Source organism: Myiozetetes cayanensis, unplaced genomic scaffold (genome assembly GCF_022539395.1).
Source record: "Myiozetetes cayanensis isolate MyiCay16 unplaced genomic scaffold, myiCay2020 scf5-8, whole genome shotgun sequence".
NCBI classification, from domain to species: domain Eukaryota; kingdom Metazoa; phylum Chordata; class Aves; order Passeriformes; family Tyrannidae; genus Myiozetetes; species Myiozetetes cayanensis.
Genome location: NW_026087742.1, coordinates 29,408,878 through 29,434,248, shown reverse-complemented (window position 1 = coordinate 29,434,248; position 25,371 = coordinate 29,408,878). Strand labels below are relative to the sequence as shown.

The 25,371-nt window shown below is 48.8% G+C and overlaps 1 protein-coding gene across 1 annotated transcript in view; it reads right to left on the bottom strand.

Moving 5' to 3' along the window:
- CAPN5 (calpain 5) overlaps positions 1-24,990 on the bottom strand; it is a 57,403-nt gene extending 32,413 nt beyond the window's left edge. Inside the window, exons 1-2 of the mRNA XM_050333409.1 lie at positions 24,892-24,990; positions 8,078-8,254 (exon numbers count right to left, since the gene is read on the bottom strand). Of these exons, the coding sequence (XP_050189366.1) occupies positions 8,078-8,239 (162 nt within the window). The 5' untranslated portion in view covers positions 8,240-8,254; positions 24,892-24,990. The remainder of the gene's footprint in view (positions 1-8,077; positions 8,255-24,891) is intronic.
- Positions 24,991-25,371: the final 381 nt, after the last annotated feature.

Here is a 25,371-nt window from a genome sequence, read left to right as displayed (position 1 = left end):
AGCTGGACTCAACCCTCAGCTTTACTGCACTTCATGTTTTATTTTCCTTCTGCAAGAGGCAGCACCATGCCTGATGGAGTCTTTGCAAGGGCATGGGTGAAAGACACTTCCTCCAGCAGGACTGAGCTTGTCCTTAACACAGGCAAATCACCCCAAAATCCCATCCTCTCTGAGAGCTCAAAAATTAGAGCTCACGGGTGGTGCAGAAACTCCCAGCTCATACCAAGATTAAAAGCCTTGGCTGATGCAGAGTGTCAGTCGAGCTCTGGGAACACTAACATAAGAAGGACATAGACTTGCTGGAGCAAGTCTAGACCACAAAGATGCTCAGAGGGCTGGATTACCTCTGCTATGGAGACAGACTGAGAGAGCTAGGGTTGTTCAGCCTGGAGAAGAGAAGGCTCTGGGGAGAGCTTAGAGCTCCTTCCAGTGCTAAAGAAGATCCAAGAGAGATGGAGATGGACTTTTGACAAGGGTGTAGAGTGATAGGACAAGAGGGAACGACTTTAAACTGACAGAGATCAGGTTTAGGTTAGATACTAGAAGAAGCTCTTTCCTACGAGGGTGGTGACGCACTGGCACAGGTTACCCAGAGAAGCTGTGGATGCCCCGTCCCCAGGCCAGGTTTGATAGGGCTTTGAGGAATATATTCAGTACAGTAGCTTGGGGTGCAGCTGCAGTGCGAGCTGCAGGTTGAGCTGTGGGGAACTGGAGCCCAAGCTGGAGATAAGAGGTGAGCAGCCAACTCTGTGCATAACAAAGGGCCCTGGTGACCTGTGGCCCAGACAGGTGACAGGGCAGGAGCCAAGGACTCCATACTTTCAACCCCTTAGACTGTGAGGTTATAAAAACACAGGGTTTCCTTTGTTCTGGGTACCTCCTTGGAGGCACCCAGCTCAAGGCATTATTCTATTACTGCAACATGATTAATTTATTTTAAGGATCCAGATGTCTGAGATAATCTCTGCTATGGGAAACCTGTGGTGGAGCAGTAAATAAACCTGGTCTCTTTGAGTCTGATGAAGGTAGGGAGTCAAGCAGGGCACCCATTGTCTCACTGGAGCCACCTGCTACGAAGGGATTTCAGTCCCAGCTCACATGTTTCAAGTGCGACTGACAGAGTGGCTCCTGAATAGTCAGACAGGAAATCTTCCTTAACATTGAGCAACCAGGTCTAGTGGAAGGTGTCTCTGCCCATGGCAGAGAGGTTGGACTGAGGGGATCTTCAAACCAAACCATTCTGTGATTCTATGATAACTAGCTCTGCACCTGCTCCACAGGTAGAATGTGCCCCTCCAGCACCCCAGAGCCCATTTTGGGAGGATTTGCACCATTCCCTCCCAAGGAGCTCAGAAGGCAGTGGATGGATGCTACAGGCTTCTTTCTGTAACATCCTCTTCCCCATTACCAGTACAGTAATTTCTTGACAATGACGTGCAGTTGCACTTAGAAGCACACAATGAATCTAATCCATGTTAGATTCTGTTTACTGCTGCTTTTGCTTTTAAGGCCATGTCCTTCTGATGCTGAGGACAGAGCAGACTGGCTGGCAATTTCTTATCAAAGGCTGCAATGAGCCACACTCAACGCTGGGAAGCTTATCAACCCCTGTCCTCACTGGGACTAAGAGGAGAGTGTGATTGCTTGGCACCACAGGGCCATGGCCCTGGGAGGATCTGGCAAGACCTGCTGGAATGCAGCCAGGGGTCAGCATCACATTTAATGAAAGTAGAGACTCTTTAAAATAAGAAAAATAATAACAATAAATTTCTTGTTCATCTTGAGGGATGGGGGGGGAGTCTATGAATGGCTTAAAAATGTAAAAACAAGGTCAATTCCGAGATTGCATTAAATGATGACCAAATCCCTTCCTGGCAAGGAGCAACAAGACTGGCAATCAGCTCCAGTTTTACTGAAAACAGCAAATAAATTAACAGGCGAGCGGCTCATAAATTCTTAAGCTGAGAAATGCAAAAGTCTGGAAGGATTTCAACTCCTGTGATGGACCGCAGACAGATGAAAGACTGTTCAGAGGAGATGATCCCTCAGTCAATCCAGCAGCACAGAGGAGCCCCAGCATCAACACTAACCCCAAGCATTGTTTGGGCAGGACCAAAACTGAGACAGGCCAAGGCACTGCAAAAAGCTGAGCAAAGACATCCCTGGAGTGCAGAGGTTAGTATTTTAGTCTTTCTGCTGGAAAACCTCCAAATGGGACACCAGGAGGTTTTTGCACCCAATGACCATTGCCAGTTTAGTTGCCTCCATGGTGAACTTCAAGTGAGCTCTCAGAGCAAAGAACTGCAAGAATTTATCCTCTGTCTTCCCCATTATCTTCACTGTTGTGTTTTTGCCAGCTTCCCAGCCTGTACTATCCTCTGGGGAAAAGACCTTTTAATGCAGAAACTTGCGGGCAGGGAAGTACTGGTCCTGCTTTTAGTGAATTAGTTCATTGACTCCTTTCCCCTTCCAGGAAACCCCCATGGGGATTGATTGTATAATCCTCATTTAGCATGCAAAAAGAGCTAAGTGCTTACTAATGTAAAGAAAAGTAGAGCTGAGAGATGCTCTTCCTTCCTGCAGCACCTCCTCCAAATACAACAGCATCTAATTCAGGAGACAATGGACATAATGCATCCTGTATGATAGGACAAGGGAGAACGGCTTTAAGCTGAATGAGGGTAGATTTACATTGGATATTAGGAAGAAATTCTTTACTGTGAGGGTGGTGAGGCACTGGAACAGGCTGCACTGAGAAGCTGTGGCTGCCCCATCCCTGGAAATGTTCAAGGCTAGATTACATGGGGCACTGAGCAACTTGGTCTAGTGGCAGATGTCCCTGCTCATGGCAGTATGGCTTGGGACTAGAGGATATTTAAGATTCCTTCCAACCCAAACCATTTTATGATTCTATGAATGAACAAAGCCCCTATACACAACTCAGGATAGATACATGCCAGGACAGCAGGGAAGTGGCTATTAAAAAATCCTATTTTCTTGGTTTCAAAAACAAGATTCATTGTCTATCTGGGGAAAAAAACCCAGGGCTGGGACTGAGAACCTCTCTCCTCAGTGCCACAGTAGGGCTGAAAATGCTATGGCCCTACTGCCCTAAGTCCTCCGGCTTCCCACAACCATCCCCAAAATACCTGGCCTGTCTCCTCCAAAACTATGCTGACTCTCAGGCTTTCCCCTCCAAATGACATTGCCTTCATCCAGATAAAATAATATTACCATTTAGCAAGAATGTACCTTTATGCTCTTTAATCAGTGACAACCTCCATCGACAATTAATTCCTGCAGAGATAATTTGGTGCTTGCAAGCAAATACTGGGGAGAGATAAAAATACTGAGAAACAGGCATGGAGGGCAAAACTCTTCGCCTGAAGAAGGGAGGGTGTAGACTTCATCCAAGAGTTTCTCTGGTGGTTTTAATCAGCCAGGCTTAAACTCACAGTGCAGAGATTCAGCTCAGGTTCAACCATCATCGCACCTCACCTTGAGCCACCCACTCACTGTGACAACAGCCTGCCTGGAAACCCTCGTGCTTTGTCACAGCTTCTTTTTACAGCACCTTTGGCACAGCTTGGCGCTGAGTTCCCACCTGGTCCCCTCTAAGCATCTTTGGAATCTCATGTCCCAACCACTCAGCGTCTTAGGGATGACCACAAAGTGCTTTGCAAGGCCCTGCAGCACACTGCTCTGGACAGGAATACACTGTTTTTTTACAGGGGATCAGCAGGCACAGCGGGTGCTCCAGATCTCCCTTATTTCTGTCACCCATCGTGCATCTTGTCCAGCCCCATCTCCTGGTATCCATGCCACCTCTCCTTATTTACCCACCTTCCAAACACCCAGACCAGCTGACCCAACGTATAGACCAAACCTCCCACTCCCATGGTGCACTGCCAGCATTCCTGTCCCAAATAGGGCGGGAAAAACCTTGAGGTTGAGGATCAGATTGAGATTTCCACTGGGAGTGGTACTACTTGCCTGAATACAGATCTCCCTCTCCTTCAGAGAGCAGCAAGCAGAGCATGAGGGGAAGGAGTTTCAATCAAGGTGTTGGGATTTGGGCTTAGTCCAAAAAGCTCTGTTTCATTTCTAATGCAATAGCTGAGTGCTGCTGCCAAAAGGAGCCGCTGATGCTGACTTAGTGAGCTCCAAAATCTGTTTTGGCTCAGCAACCAGCAGCCACTCTTGTTTTTAAGTGGATTCACTAAAACAAGGCTCTTCAGGACCCCCTTCCCAGTTCAGGCTGTGGCTGATGCTGTGGCTTCCCTCCCTCCGAAACACCCCAGTAATTAGCTTTCTGGCTTCACTGTGTCGCATCACGAAGACATCCAGCAAACAACCACCAAAGCCAAAACCTGATTAGAGGGCTCAAACAGCTGCTCCCTCTGCAAAGATCTGGCATCCAGAGCAGGGCTGGAGGCCAGAGAAAGCAGGGAGGGAGGGAGGGAGGGAGGACACCCCGCTGGAAAGAATAAGGCTGAGCCCATTCCAGGAAAGGCTGCAGTGCTGGATGCAGGAGGAAGTTGAGGCAAAACAGCCTGACCATGGAAGGGATCAGAGCTGTTCCTCAGCCTCCCCTTTTCCCCTCTGCCCAGGAAAACCTCAAGCAAAAGGAAGAGCACTGAAGAGATAGGGGTTTTTTTTGGTTTACTGGATTTTTTTCATCAAAGCAGTCTCAGGCTTTGGGACTGCATGGAGGAGCAGAAAGGATGAGGGAAGGACAGTTGGAAAGGAAGGGATGCACACACAAGGAATAGACTGTTTAGATCCATACTAGTGCCATGTAAGTATATGGAAATGAGATCCTGCCTCTGTCAAAGCACATTCACAGCACCCCAGGGAGTTCACTACAATTACTTTTCACATGGAAGCCTGAAAAATCATAGAATGGTTTGGATTAGAAAGGACCTTAAAGATCATCTAGTTCCAATGCCCCTGCTGCAGGCAGAGATATCTTCCACTAGACCAGGTTGCTCAAAGCCCCATCCAGCCTGGCTTTGAACGCTTACAGGGATGGGGCAGCCACAGCTTCTTTGGGCAAAACTTATCTCCTATGTCTCACTTCTTTCCATAGATCACAAGTGACAACTTTTCCAAGAAAGCAAGTGGTTGTTTTTAATAGCTGACAGCTTTTATTTCCACTCTCCACCCACTCTGTTCTCACAGCAAAGCTAGAGACACGACGAGCTCTTTAAGTTTTAGCAGACAGTTTGAGCTGAAACTCTCCAAAACAACCCATGGCCATGGCCTTGAGAGATAGAAGTGGGTACACACACCATCCCCTGCCTGCAGACAGTCTTCCTGGGACTGGGGACTCCAGTTCTGTGTCAGGAAATCCCCCAAACAGTGTGTGCCAAATGTAGGGAGTATCACTGCTTGTTTTTTTCTGAATAAGAATTTATCGTGATTGCCTAATGGAAGATTTGCTGGTTGTAACAGAAAGCAGATGCTGTAGGGATTTAGTGTAGTTTAGTAACTGTACAGTGCCCCTAGCACACAAGTAGAACAGTTGATTTGAACTTCATGGACGTTCTGGATCCTACAATGAACTGGAAAAGCTGATGGTGCTTCCCAGCTTTCTTTCAGACAGAAAATTGGTGAGATATCAAGATTCCTCATACCCAGAGGTACTACCTTTGCTTTCCTGCAGAAGATGCTGGGACTTTTTTCTGGGCTCTCTCCCTTAGAGAGCCACTATGAATTCAGGAACAATTGAGTCCAGCAATTAAAAATGTCACTTTGCATTTTCTGGCTGGCAGAAAGCAGTTCTCCTGTGAAATTCAGTTACTTTTGCTGGAATAAAAAACTCAAAGAACCTGGAGAAATGCTTTTGAGAAAGAGGCCTCTGGGAAACTTCAGCATAAACAGAACAGGTGTGAGCTCAAATCCTTTTTTTTTTTAATGGTGATTTTTGTGGTCAAGGCAGATGGGCAGGTCTGATCAAACAATTCTACCAGACAGCAGCATCAATGAGTCTGCTACTGCTCAGCACGTATGCCTTCTGGTGCCAAAATCGCTGGCAAAGTCCCCTTTGTCTGGTGCAGAGGCAGCAAAACAGGGATCACCTCCATGTCTAGTTATGCACACAAGACCTTGCTGGCATGTGGGACCCACTTCTAGTCTCCATTCCCATTGCCAGCCTGTGCCAGAAAGAGCCCCTGCTCAACCATCCTCTGCTGATTGCTTTAACTTTAAGGGTCCCTTCCTACCCAAACTGTTCTATGATCCTACGAAACTGCAGAGGTGGGTGGTTGCAAAAGGCTTGAATTCACTCCATGCTTCAGCAGGGATGGGTTTGGACTAGGTGAGCTTGACACCTTACAGGTGAAGACCACGAGGTCCAGAAAGCTTTCTTGGAAGGACCTCATGCTCTACAGACAGAAAGATTTCTTGGAAAGACCTCATGCTCTAGGGAGCAAGGCAGCAAAGGATCATACCTGACTGAACACCAAGGGCTACAAGTGAGATGAAAGCCAGAAAAGGAGATAGAGAAAAGCTCTGAGATGTTCGGCAGAAGACAAGCAAAGTTTGACCCTCTCCAACTGGATCCAACCATCTGTCATTAGACGTAGGAGTGAATGTATGTGTCCCCGAATGCAAACCAGCAAAGGGGTCACAAATACATCCTTACCTTTTAGTCTCAGAGAAAGTTATTTAGAAATTCTCAGGCATCATCTGTCTGCTGTGTAAATGGGATATGCAAGGCATGTTCTCCCTCACAGTGAGACCAAACCATGGTGGGCCCTGACTTCAGAAGACAGCTGTGCACAGAGTATCTTTCTCCTCCAGCAGACAAGGAGAATAAACTAAAACACACACAGGGCTTTGCACAAACCCCGTGACCAGGCAGAGCTGGTGTGGAAAAGCCGAAGGCAGAGCAGAGAGAAGTGAGATCTCCTTCCACAAGGAGCCCAGTGGGATGTTCAGGGGCTCAGCCCCCTCTGGCCACACAGAAAGAGTCAGTTCAGCTCCATCCCTCCCTTCACACAAAGCCTTTCTGTCCACACCCCCCCAGGACTGCCCTGGCCCAGACAGACACAGCTCTGTCTTGCTGAAGGCCAGCTGATTTTCCAGGCTGTCAGCGGGGGCGCAGACGATGACGGCAGCTCAGGCAACCCTACAATGCTGAAATGCCACCAAGCTGTGTGCAGAACAGCACGGGCTGGGCAGAGAGGGCTCCTTCTCCCCACAGGCAAGGATGGAAACCCAGATGTGTTAGGTGCTGGGCTACTGCCCCTCCCCAGCCAGTTATTGTTGCTCTCTGCAATTCCTTGTACTTCACGGCAGTCAAAACACTGGTCTCATGGTCAACCCCAAGGAGAATGCCATACCAGGACATACAAATTCCCAACAGTGCCCTTAGGTCCTGAAGTGCATCCTCTGGGCAGGCACTGAGGATAGCAGAAAAGGGACTGGCAGTGTTTCCCCCAGCCTCCCACAGCCTGCCTCCATGATAGATACAGCAGCATGGAGGAGATGCAGAGTGTTTTTTCCAGGGAACAGGGGTTTTGCACATGAGTGGAAGGATGGGTATGATCACCCACTTCCCCAAAGACCCCCAAACCACCTCACCTATCCAAAGCTTATCTTCTTTTGTCTTTCCAAAATGGACCACCAAGAGTATTCTAGTGGAAGGTATCCCTGCCCATGGCAGGAGGGTTGGAACTAGATGATCTTTAAGGTACCTTCCAACCCAAACCATTCTGTGATTCAGAGATAACACTTTGTCTTGCTGGACCCACCAGCCTTCACAGCAGTACCCAATACCAGCCTAGCTGCAAACCATCTCTCTGGTTTATACATGTGGCAACTGAGTCACAGAGAAGCCTCCTTTGCTCTTAGACATCACTGGGGGCAGAAAAGCCTGGACCTGAGCTCAGCAGGTCTCTCTGGCACCCCAGAGGCTCACAATATCAGTTCTGGGCAAATAAACCCTGCTGGGGAGAGATGTTGACTGGGGCTTGACAGCCTTGGCGAAGGATGCCCTGTGCATTTTTAGGAATGCCTGAGAGCAGAGATGGTAGAAAGCAGCACTGAGGGACAAGGGGATGCATGCACTTACTTTCGGTCGCTTCCACTGGATGCCCTGAATCCTTGACTTGTAGAAGAGCGAGTCGTCATTGGCAGGGAAAAGTGGGTCCTCAAAGAGCTGCTTCCGCCGCTGACATTCCTTCTTTAGGGAGGCGTAGCGCTGGTTCTCGTATGGCTTCACCGAGGAAAACATTCTTCCCCACCAGCTCTGGAGGACAGGCAGAGCAGGAATGAGATGGGGCAGGGTCTGACCAGGAACACTCTGTCCTTTTCTGCAGCATCTGAGCAGCAGGACCAAGACCTTGTGGGTGAAGATAACCACCTCTAAGCCCAAGTGTACCTTGCTGATCCCTGGACATGGGACTACCATTTCTCACAGAATCACAGAATATTCTGAGTTGGAAGGGATCCACGTGGATCATCAAATCTATCTCTTAAAAGAATGGCCCACATGGGGATCAAAGCCACGACCTTGCCATTAATCACCACCATGTTCCAACCAACTGAGCTAATCTCCTCCCAGTTGGCCAAATATGACCAAAACAGGCATAGTAGTAGATGTTAACTGGTATCCTTCTTCTTAGTGAACTTGTAACTCATTTGGGAAAAACACAGCCCTCAGAGGCCAAGGAGGAAAAGACACCCCCTGTAAGATGGATGTGCACAGGTTTATGGGGGCTCCTCCACTGCACAGCCTCGAATCACGGATGTGCATTTCATAATTTTGTCAGAGACACAAATTTCTCAGTAGACTTTATCAGATCTGGTTTTAATTAAAAAAAGGCCTCCTGGCAGAGCACCACATGTTTCTAGATTAATTATTCTTTCTTGACAAACGCCTTGCTTCCAGGGCAGAGACACGAATTTAGTAATCCAGATGACAGCAGGAAACCATTGCCCAAATGTCCCCCAGAGAGAGAGCAGCACCTCTCCATTACTGCTCCACCACCCCTGCTCTTTGGGCACTAGGTACCAGCCCCTGGGTCCTCATCTCTCCACCCTGCAATGAGAGTCACCTTGTCCCCACACCAGGCACAAGGCAAAGGGGAGTTCTGCATTGTTCCTCTACTTAATTACAGACTTTTTCTGAAGCTCCTTCCCTGAAGTTTCTCTGTATTTATAACAGACATGTACAAACCTTATCTATCCCCAAAATGGGATGTTCTTTTTCAAATGCTGACCACTAGTGACCCTAACCTAGAAGCATCTAGTATGGTTTCCTAAAGAAATGGGAATTTGTGTGCCACATAACCACAGAATCATGGAATCGTTCAGGTTGCAAGAGACCTCTAAGGTACCTTGTCCAATTGCTAACCCAGCCCTGCCAAGTCCACCACTAAACCATGTCCCCAAGTGACACAGTCCCAACTGTAGTCTCCAATGTGGTAAAACTCAGGGTGCCCCATCCAGTGGGTGGATGCATCCAGCAAGCTGATCTCTCATTGCTCCTAGTGAGACATACAGAAACCATATGCTTACTGTGGTATTATCACTTGTCGTGGGATAACGAAGTTGTGATAATGGCTAATTGGAGGCAGCTAATTTGTAAAGAGACAAAATCCCAAGGATTATATAATCACATACAGTTGGGCATCAATTTAGGATGCCAGCATTCGTAAATTGATCCCTTGTTAATGAATCACTAGGATTAGCTGAAGAAAAGTAGGCGTTTGAGAGCTAAACAAATGCTCATTCTGGTCACAGCAGTGCTCCAAGAGCATCACCCACCCAGCCAGGCTTCTCTCCTCCAGGAGAGACCAAACCACATCACTTCTGCAAAGCTGAAGAGCAAAATACAGGTTTTAATTGACAGCATTTATCAGCCTGATTACCAGCACACAAGTGCTTATCACTCAGAGCTTAAGTGAACCCAAAATAATCCCCTTGTTGGCTGTTCCACAGGTCTCTGCTACTGAGGATCAGCTGCTAAAGCAGCTTGTGGGGTGCTTTGTGCCAGGCAGCCACCTTTCTCTAAATCATCCCCAGCACGTCCCAGCCCCAGCCCACAAGATGCAGCCACTGCAAATAGCTGTAAAAAGGGGCAATTAAGCTTTTAATTAAAAATAAGCTGAACTGCAAGAGAAGCACTCCTGCATAGGATGGAATGGGGCAACAGGCAGATGCATCTCCCATGAGAAGATCATAGATGCTGGATATCCGGCCAACAAACCACCTACCCCGAGAACATAGTGAACATTTAGTGATGATCCTCCAAGATTGCTGAATTGAGATTTTATAGTTTATAACATCTTAGCTTGCAGGCCAGAGACAGGGAGAGCAACTCTGCCTCCAGCACAAGAGCTCTCTTTGGAAACCAAGGCTAGGACCTGGCCTGCATAGGGCCAGTTACACAGATATTAATTCACACAGGGGCCTCTGAAGGCAGCTCAGTAATGCACTGAGGTGTTGTGGTATAAAGGGCTTATAGTGATGCTCCTGGGATTTTCTCCTTGGCATCAGCACCAGATGCTTTGCAGCATCTCAGATGCTACAAAGAGGCCCACATGCAACATCTGCCCTCAGAAAAGCCTTAAAAATAAATGGCCTGATATCAAAACTGAATAATAAACCAGATGCACTCATTTTAGAAAAGCTGAAAGCCTCATTGAGCAGTCAGGGAATGCACCCAGTAGTCCAATCCACCTAGCTAAGAGGGCTAGGGAAGGAGCTGGCCTTCAGATCTTTAGCAGAGGAAAGGGTAAAGGACAAGGGAGATGTACCCCCAGGGAGGTCATGGGGACATCTTGGCACCGAACAAGCTACTTTTGAGTGATTATCAGGTAGGACTTTCACAGTGACAGGGATTCACTGCTACAGAAAGACACAGAGGAAGCAGCAGTGCTAGGAAGGGATGGTTGGCAACTGCCTCCCACAGGAATACAACAGGCTGAGAGAGTAGAAGGATGCTGTTAGCTGACATGCAAGATGAACTGCTTGGACTGGTGCATGAGCTGGGCTGACATATGGGAAAGGATACTTCCATGGGAAGCTGTGCAGAAAGAAACAGTGAGATTTCGGAAGGGAGCCTGGAAAGGAGGGGAGGAGGGAGGTCTGGTGACTTTCTAAAAGCCATGCTCAAGTTAAGGCAGGAGTTTTGGGTTTGATGTGGGAGATGCTGCTCTGCAGCCTGTACCATGGCCAAGGGCTGGCACTTGGCTGCTCATTCATAAAATTACTGCTCCACCCTGCAGCTTGGAGCTGTGCTTTCCAGTGACCCTTGCAACACCGATTTTCACGAGACACCCTCAGCAGTGTCCATTCCTATGAGAACAAGACTGCGGTCACCTCAGCCAAGGAGTTCCAGCCCTTCTGGTGCCCAAATTTGCCTGAATTCTGCCCTGCTATCCTACCCCACAGCGACTGTCACCTCACCAGCCATCTGTCCTCACTGCAGGGCTGCTCTCACATAATGGCATGTAGATGGATTTAAGTTGCAAAGGAAACACTAAGCAGAAGGTGAAGGGATACTGTTCAGGATAATTAAAAAAAAAACAATCAACAACAAAACCACCTTGCAAAATAATTAAAAGGAAGGTGTGGTGGGAATGTTCTTAGGGCAATGTTAAAATTCATTACTCTCCCTAATTTGCAGCATTTCATGCTTACCAGGCTGAACATCAGCTCTGCCAAATTAAAATGCCCAAGGACTGTCTAATTATTCTTTGCCTTCTTGCACCAAGATCAGATGCTCCAGGGGCATGAGAACTGGGCATTTTCACGCCTGGTTTGAATTAACAACCCTATGCTTGCATATGCACGTGTTTGTATGTCAGCAGGAAGGGGAATCTGCACTCACCACTCTTAGCAGAGCTGAATTTTTGGAAACAGTGTTCTGATCCAAACCTCAGTCTTGCCATGAAGGAGTTAAAGATGAAACTATTTTGTTGGAGGACTAAGCCAGACTTATGACTCAGGGGTGTTGGGGACTCCCCTTTTCACCTCCAGCATCATGCAGGTGTTGCAGCTTCTGCCAACTGGTAACAATCAGGGCTCTAAGTGCTGCAACAGGGAGAAGGGTTGAAAGTGCTTGCATTGGCCAGAACCACATACTTGCTGAAAGGCTCTTCCTTCCTCCCCCACAAAATTCTTCCTCTCTCCTTCCCTTCCAGCTCAGAGGCTCCTTTACCACTGAGAGCTTTCATGGGCTCCACCACACTTGTGTTTCTGCAAGGCTGCATCCCAGCCAGGAGCAAATGGCTCCTTGCTTGTAGATCCTACAAGCTGTCTGCCTCTAGGTCAGACAAAACACTTTGTTCTTAGAGGACAGGATTTGCTGCCCTTGTTTTCCAGCGTGGTTCTCACTAAACAGGAGATAGCTTTGATATCACATTGCAAAGGCATAGAATCAGCCAAGGAGAAGATGAAGCAGAACCCAGGCATTTGATTGCCCAGTCTTCAACCTACAACACTGTAGCTCAGTAGTAGGGTGTTCAAAGCATCCAGGCTTTTTCTAAAAATGTTATTTAAATAATTTTTTCCAGCCTCCTTGGGTGTTTCTACTGACAGACATGGGGTAACACCAGGGTTATCCTACCTACCAATACAAAAGTCCAGCTCATGAGAGGAAACCCTGTTAATGCAAGAAGAGCTTTATACACCTTTTCTCCAGGACTCAGGGAATAAGCAGCTGAACCATCACTCACTGTCTACACTGAACAGAAGATAAGCACTCCACACCTCTTAGCCAACAACTCTATGCCAACAATGAACAAAAAAAGCTTTAAGACATCTTAGAGTCATAGAATGGTTTAGGTTGGAAGGGACCTTCAAGATCATCTAGTTCCAACCCCCATGCCACAGCTTCTCTGGGCAACCTGTGCCAGTGCCTCATCACCCTCAAGAGCTACAAAGTAAGAGTCGTAAGGAAAAGCCATCAGGACCAGTAGCACATCATCCACAGCAGGTCTAAGCTGCGTTTCCAAAGACCTTTCCCACTCCCAGCTGTGCACGTACTGTAGCTTTTCTTTGGACTCCAAGTGCTGTGGCCCAGAGCCAGAACCACAGTGCAGCATCCTGCATTAGCAATGCCCACAAGGAGCGGAAGCTGAAGCCACACTGATGGAAATTAGAAAATAAGATCTCATTTCTTCTCAAATTGACTGAGGTTAACCAGGGAAGCCGATTCCTATGGGAAATTACAGGTAGCTCATCTCCAGATGTTTCTGAGCTCAGCTGGACATCTTTCCAGAGGAGATTCTTTATCCAAAATGCAAATTACTGAACATTTGCAGTGAAACAAAACTATTGGAGAACAGAAGACTAAATGTCCCCTTCCGGCCTTTATCTCTTCCCTTCATTGGGTCATATCTCTGTTCTCATTTGAGAGATAAAAACTCCACTAAGCTAAAAGTGAAATTATCATTTTTACTCTCAATTATATTTATTCAGGTTCTGATTTTGATCAGCCATTTGCTGCAGCACAGATGGCATCCAAATCAGGATACCTGAAGACGGCACCTTTCAGCCAGAAGGTTAATCTTGCATGAGCACACATAGGGACGAGCCGTCCCCCTCAGAAACTGGAAACTCAGTGTAGTGGAATTAGCCTCAAAAATATCCTGATGGGGTTAAAGGCTGTTTGTTCGGAGCAAGTGAACCCCCTGCATTGACATAGCTTGTTCCAAGCACATAAGTACAACAAATGGCCCCTAATGAATCCTGCTCCTCTATGGAGCAGGAAAAAGCATCACTTTCCCTCTGCAGTGATACTGGTCCATTCTGCAAAGCACTGCAAGACCTACAAAGGAAGGTATTGCTAACAGCTGGCTATTACTGGGAAAAAAAAAAACTCAAAAAAATGTCCTTTTGACAAGGGCTTGTAGGGAGCGGGTCTATTCGGAGGTGTCCCTTCCCATGGCAGGGTGGTTGGAACTAGATGGTCTTAAAGTTACTTCCAGCCCAAACCATTCTATGGTTCTATGAAAAAAAAAAAAGGTAATCTTTCATTAAAAAGTGCATTAGCAGCACGGCCAGGGGAAGGACAGGGTCATGCCTACTAACAGAAAGCTACTGCAAGTGACTCCGTATCACCAAAACAAGCCTGGCTGGAAACATCTGCACAAAATCAACTGAAGATAAGATGTCACATTTAGAAGCTGTTTCCAGCAATGTGCAGTGATTTTTATCATACTTGCTTTATTTCCTCTGGTTTCTTTCCTCCAGAACATTGCTCCTTTGTTGCTTTACAGCAAGATGACAGCACAGGGAGAGACACAGCCAGCCAGCAGGTTTGCATGTAGTGCAGCATTCAGATATGTTTTTTTCTGGGAAGGCCAGGGTTAACAGGAGGGTCTGGGCATCCTTGAATACCCATTTCCTGCAGGACCCAGCTGGGAGTGATGACCAGGAGATACCTTTCTGCTTGTATAACTCACACTGGGACAGAGGCCTTTGGCTCTGGAGTTCCTCATTCCATGCAGATATGAGTCACCCTTTGCAAACACAGTCAGATGTTGGAGCTGCCAGAAGAAAAGGCAGCCCCACACTGTGAACACTCTCATAACCCTTCCTTGGTGGTTAGCTCTGCCTGGTAAGAGCTTTGGACACAAACTGGGCTTATGGCACCAGCCTGACTGGCCCTTCTGCTCAGAGGTTAAGGTCAGATGGGACCAGAACAGATGTCTGAAGGCATCCTGGCACGGGCAGGAGTAATAAGCTCAAAGCAAAGCTAGCAGCACCATCTCCCTCTGGACTGGCAAATGAAGAAGGCTGGAGGGACACAGCAATTGCAGGAAGAGGGGTGGAACAGCAGCTAAACATGGTGACAGAAAGACATACCCAAAAACAGTGGAAAGAGGAAGGCGGTAACAACTCATCAGGAAGCCAGCACTGGCTGAGAAAAAGTAGACAGATGCTGAAAATATTCACCACTCTGGGTAAAGCTCATCCCAATCCACTCACGGTTTGGGGAGAACAGAGAAGCTCAGTGTTGGATACCCCCACATGCTGTTTGATCCCTGATCCAGCCTTACTGGTTGTGTTATGTTAGGCTTGTTCCCCAAACCACAGCAGGGTTAAAAACCCTTGGTGATCAGCAGGAGTTACAGGACAAGCAACAAAAGGTGAATTAAAGGGCTTTGCCAATGCCCAGTCCCTGGCAACAGCCACTACTTCAGTAACCCCTCACACCCTAGCACACCGTGACCCTGGTTAATAATTATAAGGAGCAGCAGAGAGCACCTGCAACAACAAAGCACTCCCAAGCTCACTTAGGAGCCATGGAGCATCCAAAAAAACCCCTTTGTGTTGGAGAAGGCAGGAACCTTCTCCAGCACGTGACACTGCTCACACAGAGCAGGTTTTCAGGCACTGGAAAAATACAACCTAGGAAGAGCAGACCCACACATGCAGAATTAAGCCACCTCCATCTGTGGTGATCCAGCCACACGGCTCTTGCTTACCCTGAGGGCTGTTATCTGACATGAGGATCACATTGAACACAGACCACCCACACCATGACGTTTACAGAGATGCTGTGCCCTTTTCAGCGTGCATTTTGATCACCATTGTGGAAAAGGGGGGAAAGGAGTGAAGGGGGAAGAAGGAGAAGGGGAAGAAAGGATGCTATCTCTGCAGGAGTGGACTGAGCATGTATTTCTATTATTTATTCAGTGTTTCTAATTGAACATCTAGACCAGCTACTTTTAAATCTGGTCACACAGACTCCACTGGAAGCCTTGCATCACACAAATATACTCAGACTGGTTTTCTTGCCAAGTGGGCAAAAAAATTATGGTCTAAAGGCAGACCTGTACCTTCGTGAGACGGACACAGGGAAGGACAGAAGAGTCACAGGGCATTCCTTGAGGTAGCCAGGAGAGCCTTTTTCTTGGACATTATGGGTCAAAGAGGTGCTTATTTAAGAGGTTGGGTAACTGGAAAATTCATTCAGAAAACTCATCAGTAGTGCAGATAAAATGCAGCATGTCTCCATGCAAATGCTCTGCCTTCAATAGCTTCCGCAGCCTCTGGGATAATTAAAGCAATTGAACTTCAAAAGATGCACAGAGGCGAGTGCGGGAGGAGCAGCAGAGATAACAGGGCTGCAGCTACTCTGTAGGAGAGCCAATCAAGGCAGCTGGATCCTGCAAGATCATCCCTCCCAGACTAGCTGTGATGTTTGTCCCTCTGGCTGATCCACAGCATCCCTCCTGCAGCTTCAGCCCTGTTCACATCATAACATTCCCCATCCCTGGAAGAGTTCAAGGCACACAGGCTGGTCTAATGGATAGTGTCCTTGCCCATGGCAGGGGTGTTGGAGTCACAGGGTCTTCAAGGACCCTTCCAACCCAAACCATTCTGTGATTCTATAACAGTGTTCCCAAGGCTGGGTTTTTTCTCTCTCCCTCACCTTCACCCCTTCCTACATGCAGAGTCCAAAACTCTGTCCCCTCAGAGGCCTGGAGGTACAACCAAGTCCTTCAGGTCTCCTCTTGAGAGGCTCCTGGCCCTATCAGAAATTTATTCCTTGACCTGTTCCACTTCAAACCAAGCGGGAACCAAACACTCCCTGCAATTTCAGCTGATGAGGTCGCCCCATTGCCTCTGACCATGGGCTCTACACCACAGGCTTTGCCCCAACCCTACAGCTCCTGGCTCCAAGTCAGGATTTAAACCTTTGCCAAGACTCCCAGCTTTGGCTAATAAAGCATTTTAGTATTTTCTCTTTGCCTGACCCAAACCTGAATAGAAGCACCAAGGTACTCTGCTCCTTGTCCTTTTCCAGCTTGGGTCCTCCATGTTCAGCTTTCTCTTTGATAGGCCCTTAAGCCCTTTGTCAGCCTCTTTCCTGAGCCCCATGTCCTATAAATTCCATAGCAACAACAGCAAATAACCAGACCCCACACGTGTGTGCTGACTGATAAGAGCATTCCCCTTGTCTGCAAAACCTCCGAGATGGGCCAGCAACATCTGCCTTTTTTTTTTTTTTTTTTAATTTTACCTCCTTTTCTCTCACTGGCTTTAAAAAGTTTTTCTTTCTGTAACTATCTAAAGCATCAGGAGTACAAAAATTATAGTTAAAGGCTTGTAGCAACTGATGGTGCTAGTGCTTTTGAAGAGGGAAGCTTCTCTTCTTTAGATTGGACCACCTCAAATTTGTGAGATTTCTTAGAAATCCTTGTTAATGGCTTCACTTGGCTCTTGCCAAGTTGAAAGGTCTGAACCTAAGTTCCCATTGCCTTAATTTGAGTCTCCAAATTGTGTTTCTGCCTTGGATGCTGCAATTCCCCCAACTCTTAGCCAGCTTTTCCACCCCTTATTCCTTCACTTCAGCAGTGCTGCCCTTCTTTAACACAGAAGTAAGAGTTTGCCACACTGCCCTTGGAGCAGAAAGGCTGCCACTTTTTCCAGGCAGGGACTAGACACCAGCTTCTCTCCTCCTCCAGAGAGATGGATCCAGGTCACAACGCCGAGCAGGTTTCCTCCATTCAGCCTCATCTCCCTGTCAAGTATCTCCCCTGTCAAGTAGCAGGAGTTTGGACGGATACTTCGTGTGGGCCACATCTGGTTCATGACAGCTGGATGATCCAAGCCCACGAGCACCACAGGAGCTGCTGCTCTGCAGCATGGTTGGCACACACCATAGCACAGCAATGCTTCTTGGGTGGTGATAGGTGGCTTTTACCTCTTCATGCATAGCAGAAATACTCTAGGAGGGATTTAGGTTTAGATCGGAAAGTAGGAAGAAATTTGCCCCTGTGAGGGCAGTGAGGCACTGGAAGAGGTTGCCCAGAGAAGTTGTGGATGCCCCATCCCTGGAAGTGTTCAAGGCCAGGTTGGATGGGGCTTTGAGAAACCTGGTTTAGTGGAAGGTGTCCCTGTTAATGGCAGGGGGTTTGGAATGAGATGATCTTTAAGGTCCCTTCCAAACCAAGCCATTCTGTGATTCTATGATTCATCTGTTTTACAAGGGACAGTGACCTCCAGAAAGCATACAAAGTCTCTGTGTACCAACACAACATGACCTTAGGTGTGTGGGGGTCACACTCTGCTGGAGCACCCACCTTTGTTTGCTTTTGCTTCCCAGAACTTCTGTAACATGATGAGCCATCGGGATGCAATGTGACTGCATCTGTTCCATGCAGTCCAGAGGGAAAGGTTGGACCTCTGCACCCATGGGCTCCACATGGTCTTCTGAGGCCCTTCCTGTGGTAACCCAGACAACAACCCTGATCTTTGCTAGCCCTTTATTAACATCCCAAACTGTGCCCTCAGGTAGGTTCCCCAGGTCAAACTAACCCATTACCAAGTCACAGCTATGAACCGTGAGACCAAAGCCCTGCCCCTCATGCTGCAACTCCAACCTCATGTTTGGGGGCAAAATCCAAAAATCTCTGCTCCTCTGAGAGCATTCAGATACCCTCATGCCACAGCAGCTCTGAGCTGAAATGGTGAGTCTCAGGGTATGTATGAGATGTACCCTCCGACACAGGGAAGAGTTTCACTTCCCTGCATGGGACAGGAACCTGATGCAGCCCCATGTTAGATGCAATAAATCACTGCTCTCCTGCTCCCACACGAAGAGCTCCCACAAGAAGAGGAAGCCAAAGGCAACAGTTGCTGGACAAGCAGCCAGCAGCCACCATGCCCATCCCCATCCCTCATCCCCATCCTGTTCTCACGCAGCATCGGTCACTTGGCTCTGAAAAAGCAGAGTTTGCAGCTGCAGCTTTTATAATTTCAAGGCTTCCCTTTGCTCAGCAGAGAAATCACCTCCCTTGATCACCCCTAGGCAATCCTCACAATATTTACACATGTTCAGACAACTGGTAGGACCAGCTCTTCAAGGCTTTGGGAGCAGCAAGCCTGCAAACACTTCATAGGAAGCTCTTGATTACCAGGGTGTGCCTTGGAAAAAATAAAACAAACCAACCCCAAACCCTGAGCAACAAACAGACATTCATCCTTCTTCTCTGTCTGGGACTGGAGGCAATAGTGGAACAGCTCAGGATGGGCTGTGAAGGGATGGAGTCAACAAGAGCCACCTGAGTCCTGCACCATGGAGTCAGGGAAGCTCAGATAAGTCAAAATATGATGTAAGCTGGGACAGAGGGTGCTTGCTGCAAGGGAGGGATGTGTTTTGTCACCTAGGAAAGTCACTGTATGGATTATTTGGAGATGTAACAAAAAACCACAACAACAGCCACAAAAACATAGTGGGGGGAAAAGTGTCATGGTTTAATGGAAGGCCAGGCAGGAGCAGGGCTGGAGCAATGCCCTTTTCACCTGGAGATAGAGAGACCTGATGCCTGTCATGCTGTAGCTACACAGAAAGCAATATTCCATGTCCCTTTCCCTGATGATAAAAGCATAACCCTGGCCTGGGCTGCCACAACTTATTTTGATCAGTTCGGGCCAGATTACAGGATAAATCCTGATGGAATGAACCAGGGCTGCAGCCTTCCTCACCTGAGGATGAGTTGCAGCCAGCCAAGAAGACAATTTCATAGAATCATAGAACTGTTTGGGTTGGAAGGGACTTAAAGGTTATCTATTTCCAATCTCTCTTCCTTGAGACACCTTCCACTAGACCAGGCAGCTCAAAGCCCCATCCAACCTGACCTAACACTTGCAAGGATTGGGCAGCCACAGCTTCTCGGGGCAATCTGTTCCATTGCCTCACCACCCTCATAGGGAAGAATTTCTTTCCAACATCTAATTTAAACCTGTCCTCTGTCAGTTTGAAGACATTCCCCCTTGTCCTACCTCTCCCTGCCCTTGTGAAAAGTTTCAACTCTCTTTTAGCCCCTTTATGTACTGGAAGGGGTTCTAAGGTCTCCTTGGAGTCTTCTCTTCTCCAAGCTGAACAATCTCAACTCTCTCAGTCTGTCTCCATAGTAGAGGTTCTCCAGCCCTCTGAGCATCTTCATGCCTCTTTTGGTGTCATTCCAACATGTCCACGTCTGTCTTCTGTTGGGAGCCCCAATAAGCTGACAAAGTCCCTGCATGGTGAGGAGAAGGAGCTCTCTCCCATGTATCATTTCAGAGCCTCCCAGCATGGGGCAGAGTTAAAGTGGTTGGGATGCTTTATAGTCCCCTCTGCCTTTAACCTTCATTCTCAACAGACTGAAGTCACAGGACAGGAGGGAACATTGATGATGCTCAGATGGATGGTGGGAGGACTAAAACTGGTCATTTTTGCACAAGGGCAAATCAAGGGGCAGGGACAGCTTTTCTCTGCCAGAAGAGTATTTTAAGGTAAAATGCATCAAAGTGTTATTGAACTGGGACAAAAAAGCTGCAGGCAGGGGCTGAGGAGCTCAGTCCAGCCCCTCTGAAGGGCTGGATCACGCCCAAAGGAGCCAGTCTCTGACCTAGATGCTGCAAACCCCACGAGCTCCCAGCACGGCTTTGCAGGGGTATCATCTGTCACATCTCCAGTCCAGGAGGATCCCCAAAGCATGAGGATCTGCAATATTGGCTGAAAACTAATGCATCATGCAGAAAATCAAAAGCTGTAAAGTCTCCTTGGCCACAGTGTAGAGCAGAAAGGATTTTTTTCCCAGAGAGGGTAAAAAACTCAGTGGCAATCATTCCTATTTCCCCGTGACCTGAAGAAGTTACCCCCCTATCAAGTCACCAGAATTGGGGTGCCTTCTACAGTGTAAGACAATTTAGTAGGAATAAGCTCTGGATGAAAAGACTCCACGATGTGAAGGGGAGAGCTCAGGGCAGGTTAAGGGTTAATGCTGCAGCCAGACAGATGCTCGACTGGTGAAAAACGTAGCTTCCATGAAGCCACTGGGTCTGTGTCCATTTTCTGCAATGCCCAGAGCCTGGCCCTTTCTCCCTGGGTAATCAACTGGAAGTGAGCAGAGCCGGAGTAATCACTGCACCTCATTCCCCATCCGTGACACCGCCCGCAGGGCCAGGAGATGGAGGAGCACCGTCTGGCCCGAAGCAGGTCAGTGCAAGCCTGTTGTTGAGTCTTTGTGCTCCACAGCTGCTCAAAAGAACAGGTGAAGGTGAAGACATGAAGACATAAGTAAAGAAATGCTACCTGAGTGTTCCCCTACCACCACAATGTGAGCAAAGGTTAGCAGACACCTCTCTGTGGGCTGAGGAGGCTTTCACCTCTGGACACCTGGAGAGAAAGGAATTGACACCTCTAGAGATTAGTTAGGAGGAGGAGGAGGAGAGAGTGCCTGATCCCAACCCTCAAGGCACAGCTGCATCCTTCTCCTTCCCTGTATTTACCTGCTGCTGCCCTGCATGGAGAAAGCTTTAGGAGAAGAATCTTGGCTTTTCTGGACCAGCCAAAAATATCCAATAATTAATGCACAAGCATGAGCAGATTTAGAGGATGCACCCGTTCTTTGTATCATCATACCCCAGAACGAACACTGTCTAAATCTCCTCTTGGGATCAGAGCCAAAGCTTTCTTTAAAGCATGGATGCTTTGTTATTAATCTGTGCAGCAATCAGGGAAGGGGGAGATGAATTTTTTTTTTTCTTTTTGAGGCATAATCAAAGATGAAAAATTATCTCTGTGATATTGCTGGGCTTCATCTGTTTTGTGCCTGGTCTTGTCCCACATCAAGACGGTAAGATCTGCTTGGCTAACACAGCCCTTTCCAAAGGAGACACCTGGACAGGGTGTCTTGACTACAGAGTCCTGGCCCCCTACACCAAACCCTAAATCCTCCTTATATCACAGTCAAGCACCTTGGAAGAGAGGTGATGTGCCCTAATTCACACTCTCCTACCATCCTCTGATGTGATACAGTTGCAGAGCCTCTAGATAAGCCTTCCAACATAAACTGAATGAATTCACAACCCAACACCAACACTGTCTCTCAGTTCAAATAGCTCTTCTGCCTCCCTGAAGTTCACCCCTTATATTTATTTATTGACAGCAAGTACATCCCCTCTCTGCCTTTATAAAAGCCCAGCAAAACAGCCTCGTATAACAGCTCTCCATCCCTCTGAGCAGCCTCAGAGCCCTTTTCCCTGCACCTGCTCCAGGCTGAGTTAATCCCTCTCAAGCACCAGATCTCAGAGCCTGGTCCTTCCACATTAACTCTTCAGTACCCTTGTCCCAAAAACATCCTTTCCCTGTTTCCCATTGCCTTTCTGCAATGCTCCCAGGGGCATCCAGGACCAAAAGAGCCCCAAACCTCCAGTCTCGACTATCCCAATACGATTCTATCTCCAAACGTAGCACAAAGCCCAGGCATACAGTGCCTCACTGTATCAGCTGATATATATCCTAGGGGACACCCCCACACCTTGCAACTCATTCTTGAGGTCAGCCCTCTCCCTCTGCCTGAGCATCTCGTCCACCTCCTAGGAATGGTGCCTCTCAGCTTGGTTTCACAGGCAAATCTCGGCATGAATAATGAGAATGAACTCAGATCCTCCCTTAAAGGCTTTAAGAAGATTTAAGCTCTGCTGCGTGGGCTTAATCTGTCCATCAGTGCCCTTTGTCACCTCCCCCAGCTGCCCCCCCTCTGGCAGAAGTCTTCTCCACTGACATACTCCCACATACACTGTGTAAAGCCCTGGCATGTCCAGATAAAGGAGGCCTGGAGCATCTCCTTTCCCTAAAAACGAGAGCAAAGCTACAGGTCAATCTCCTTCAGTAACAGTCCTGGGTTTCCATCCTCCTCCACCCCAGAGGCTTGAGGATGCCCACAATAGCTATTCATCACGAGCTAAAAGAGCTCCCTTGAACAGACTATGCTGTGGAGAACACACCACCCAAGCAGGGATTTTCCTGGGTTTGTGGCCATGTCAAAGCCTCACATAAAGTCATTTCATGCAAGGATGGGGGTGCTGGTGGCAGAAAGCAGGGTGGACTTGACTCCATCACAAACCTCCAGAGTGCCTTGGTCATGACACTGTGCCCCTGTTTTATATGTTATGGCTTTGCAGATGGGAATATTCCTTCTGTGTGTCACCCACTGTATTCTTAGGAAATGACAAAGGGGCTTGATTTCTGCTCTGAGCAAGGCCTGCTACAGCAAGTCCTGCTGCCTTCCTCAGAACCTGCTTTTCCTTTCGGTCGTGCCTTGATCCTTAACTCTGCTGCCAACGAGAAAGTTTTCCCTAACCAGTCCTGGCACAGGGCTGCTGGCAAGCACCAGCCACTGAGTGAGCCAACCCCTGTGCATGCAGTGGCATCTGTACACACACACTCATTGCAGGGGGAGTTTGGACCTCACATCCTGCTCCCAAGGGTGGTGGGGTCTCAAAGAGCATCCATCAGTCTGCCTTGGGTTTTACAACCCTGCTGCATGCTCCTGCTCTGGATCTGAGCCCCAGGTGATACACATTAAAGAATTACTTAAATAAGTAGAAGGCAGCTGACGTTCAGGTGAGGGCAGAGGGAAACAGATCACACCAGGACACATGTGCCTGTAGCAAGATGCTGCACTGAGCAGGAGCTAAGGGGTGAGCACCCGGATCAGGCTCTGTGCCTCCATCCATGCTTGACTCTGCTGCTTTTCCCCCTCCTTGGTCCTTGTTACCCAAAGGATACTCAAAGCAGGTGATACCTGCTTTCACCTGTACTCATGTTTGTCCCTCCTCAATTCACTGCTGCTTTGAGCAGCACACCCAGCCAGGCTCTCTGCACCTGCCTTGAGCTACCCACCACTTACATGCAGAGCATGGGGTCAGAGATGCAGCTGCAGGGACCCCATGTTGCCTTCACTCCAGTATAACACCAGTTCAGCACACTTGGAATCCAGGCTGACCCTGGCCAGAGAATCGAGGCCCTTTAAGATGTGAGATGGGATGGAGATGAAATGCGCCCTGGGGAAAGCCTGCAGCATGGTCCTTGCTGGATGCAGCAAGAGAAGCAGCTGAGGATTTAAGATCATCCTCCGTGACTCGCTGAGCTCGCTGCTCTGCTCCTAGCTCCATTTGCCGTGGCTGCACTCCCCACCAAGCTCAGAGCTAATGCAGCATCCAGGCAGAAATGTAATGGTAATTGGTAATAAATAACTGGTAATAAACCCAAGCATCACACAAGAGTGGATCTCCAGAGCCGAGCAAGCAGCCCATGCTCACCTGGCACCTACCAGACTGGGATGTGAGAGATAGAAGACCAGAGACATTTCCAATGGGACACCCTCCACTAGAAAGCATCAGGTTGATGTCTCAGGTCAAAAATAACTATTTCAGGTCAGAGAGAAAGAGGTGGTGCCTCCCACCCCTGAGATGTGGGAAATCCAGATTTATATCTGTGCTTGGAAAGCCCAAAAGCCATCAGTCTCCTGGACCCCAGCAGTGTGCTGGCAGGGGCAGGAGCTCTCTCTCGCCTTAACGTTCCATAAGACTTTCTAAAACCCCTTGGATTTGTCCCAAAAGAATGGAACAAAGAACAATATGAAACCTCAGGATTTTTTCCCAGTGCAGAAATCTTGCTCTGCAGCCAGTGCTGAGGCCTCGCTGCTCAAAGTTTCAGTCCAGCTTGATTCCCCAGCAGAAACAAGCATGACTGGGAGCTTCTGCAAGGTTTTGAACCATCCGGGTGCAACTTTCAGACGCATCAGCTCCAAGCACCCCGACTTCCAGCACCCCCAAACACCAGCGCTTGCTGAAAGCAAGGGGAGCAGCGTGCTCCGCACGGGGGAGGAGGAGGGTGCTTGCTATAGGCTTTCCCCCCGCCCCGAAATCTTATACACGCACATGCACACACACACGCTCCCCCCCCCGCCCGCTCCTCTCCCCTCCCAGGAATGCAGCTGCCCCCCCGGTTCCCAAAGCCACAGGTGCTCCGAGCATCCCCCGAGGACGAGGCGGGACCCCCGGGCGGGGCGCGGAGCCGCCCCCGCGGACGGAGCAGCAGCGGGGGCGCAGGGACGAGCCACCCGCTCCCGGGGCCGGCGGTCGCCTTACCTGCACGGGGCTGGTGCCAGTGCCCAGTGCCCGCTGCCCGTGCCGGTGCCGCCGCTCCGGGCGCGCCGCTCCCGCAGCGCTTCTCCTCCCGCAAGCACCGCCCCGACGGGGCGGGCAGGGAGCGCCGCCGCGCCTGCGCCCGGCACCGCCGGCAGGGAACGGGAGTGGGGATGGGGGCTGGCACTGGGGACTTGGAACGGGGAACAGGACCGGGAACTGATGCTGGGAGCGGGACCTGAAGTGAGAACCGGGAACAGGGATGGGAACTGGCACAGGGAACCGGGAGCGGGATCGGGAACCGGCACTGGGGAATGGGAACCAGCACTGGGAACCGGGAATGGGACCGGGAACTGGCACCAGGAATGCGAACCGGGACGGGAAGCCGACGCTCCCCACTGCTGGAAGCTGGAGTCGCTACTGGGAATGGGGACTGGCACCACCCGGTAGTGTGAAATGGGAATGGCACTGGCTGGCGCTGGA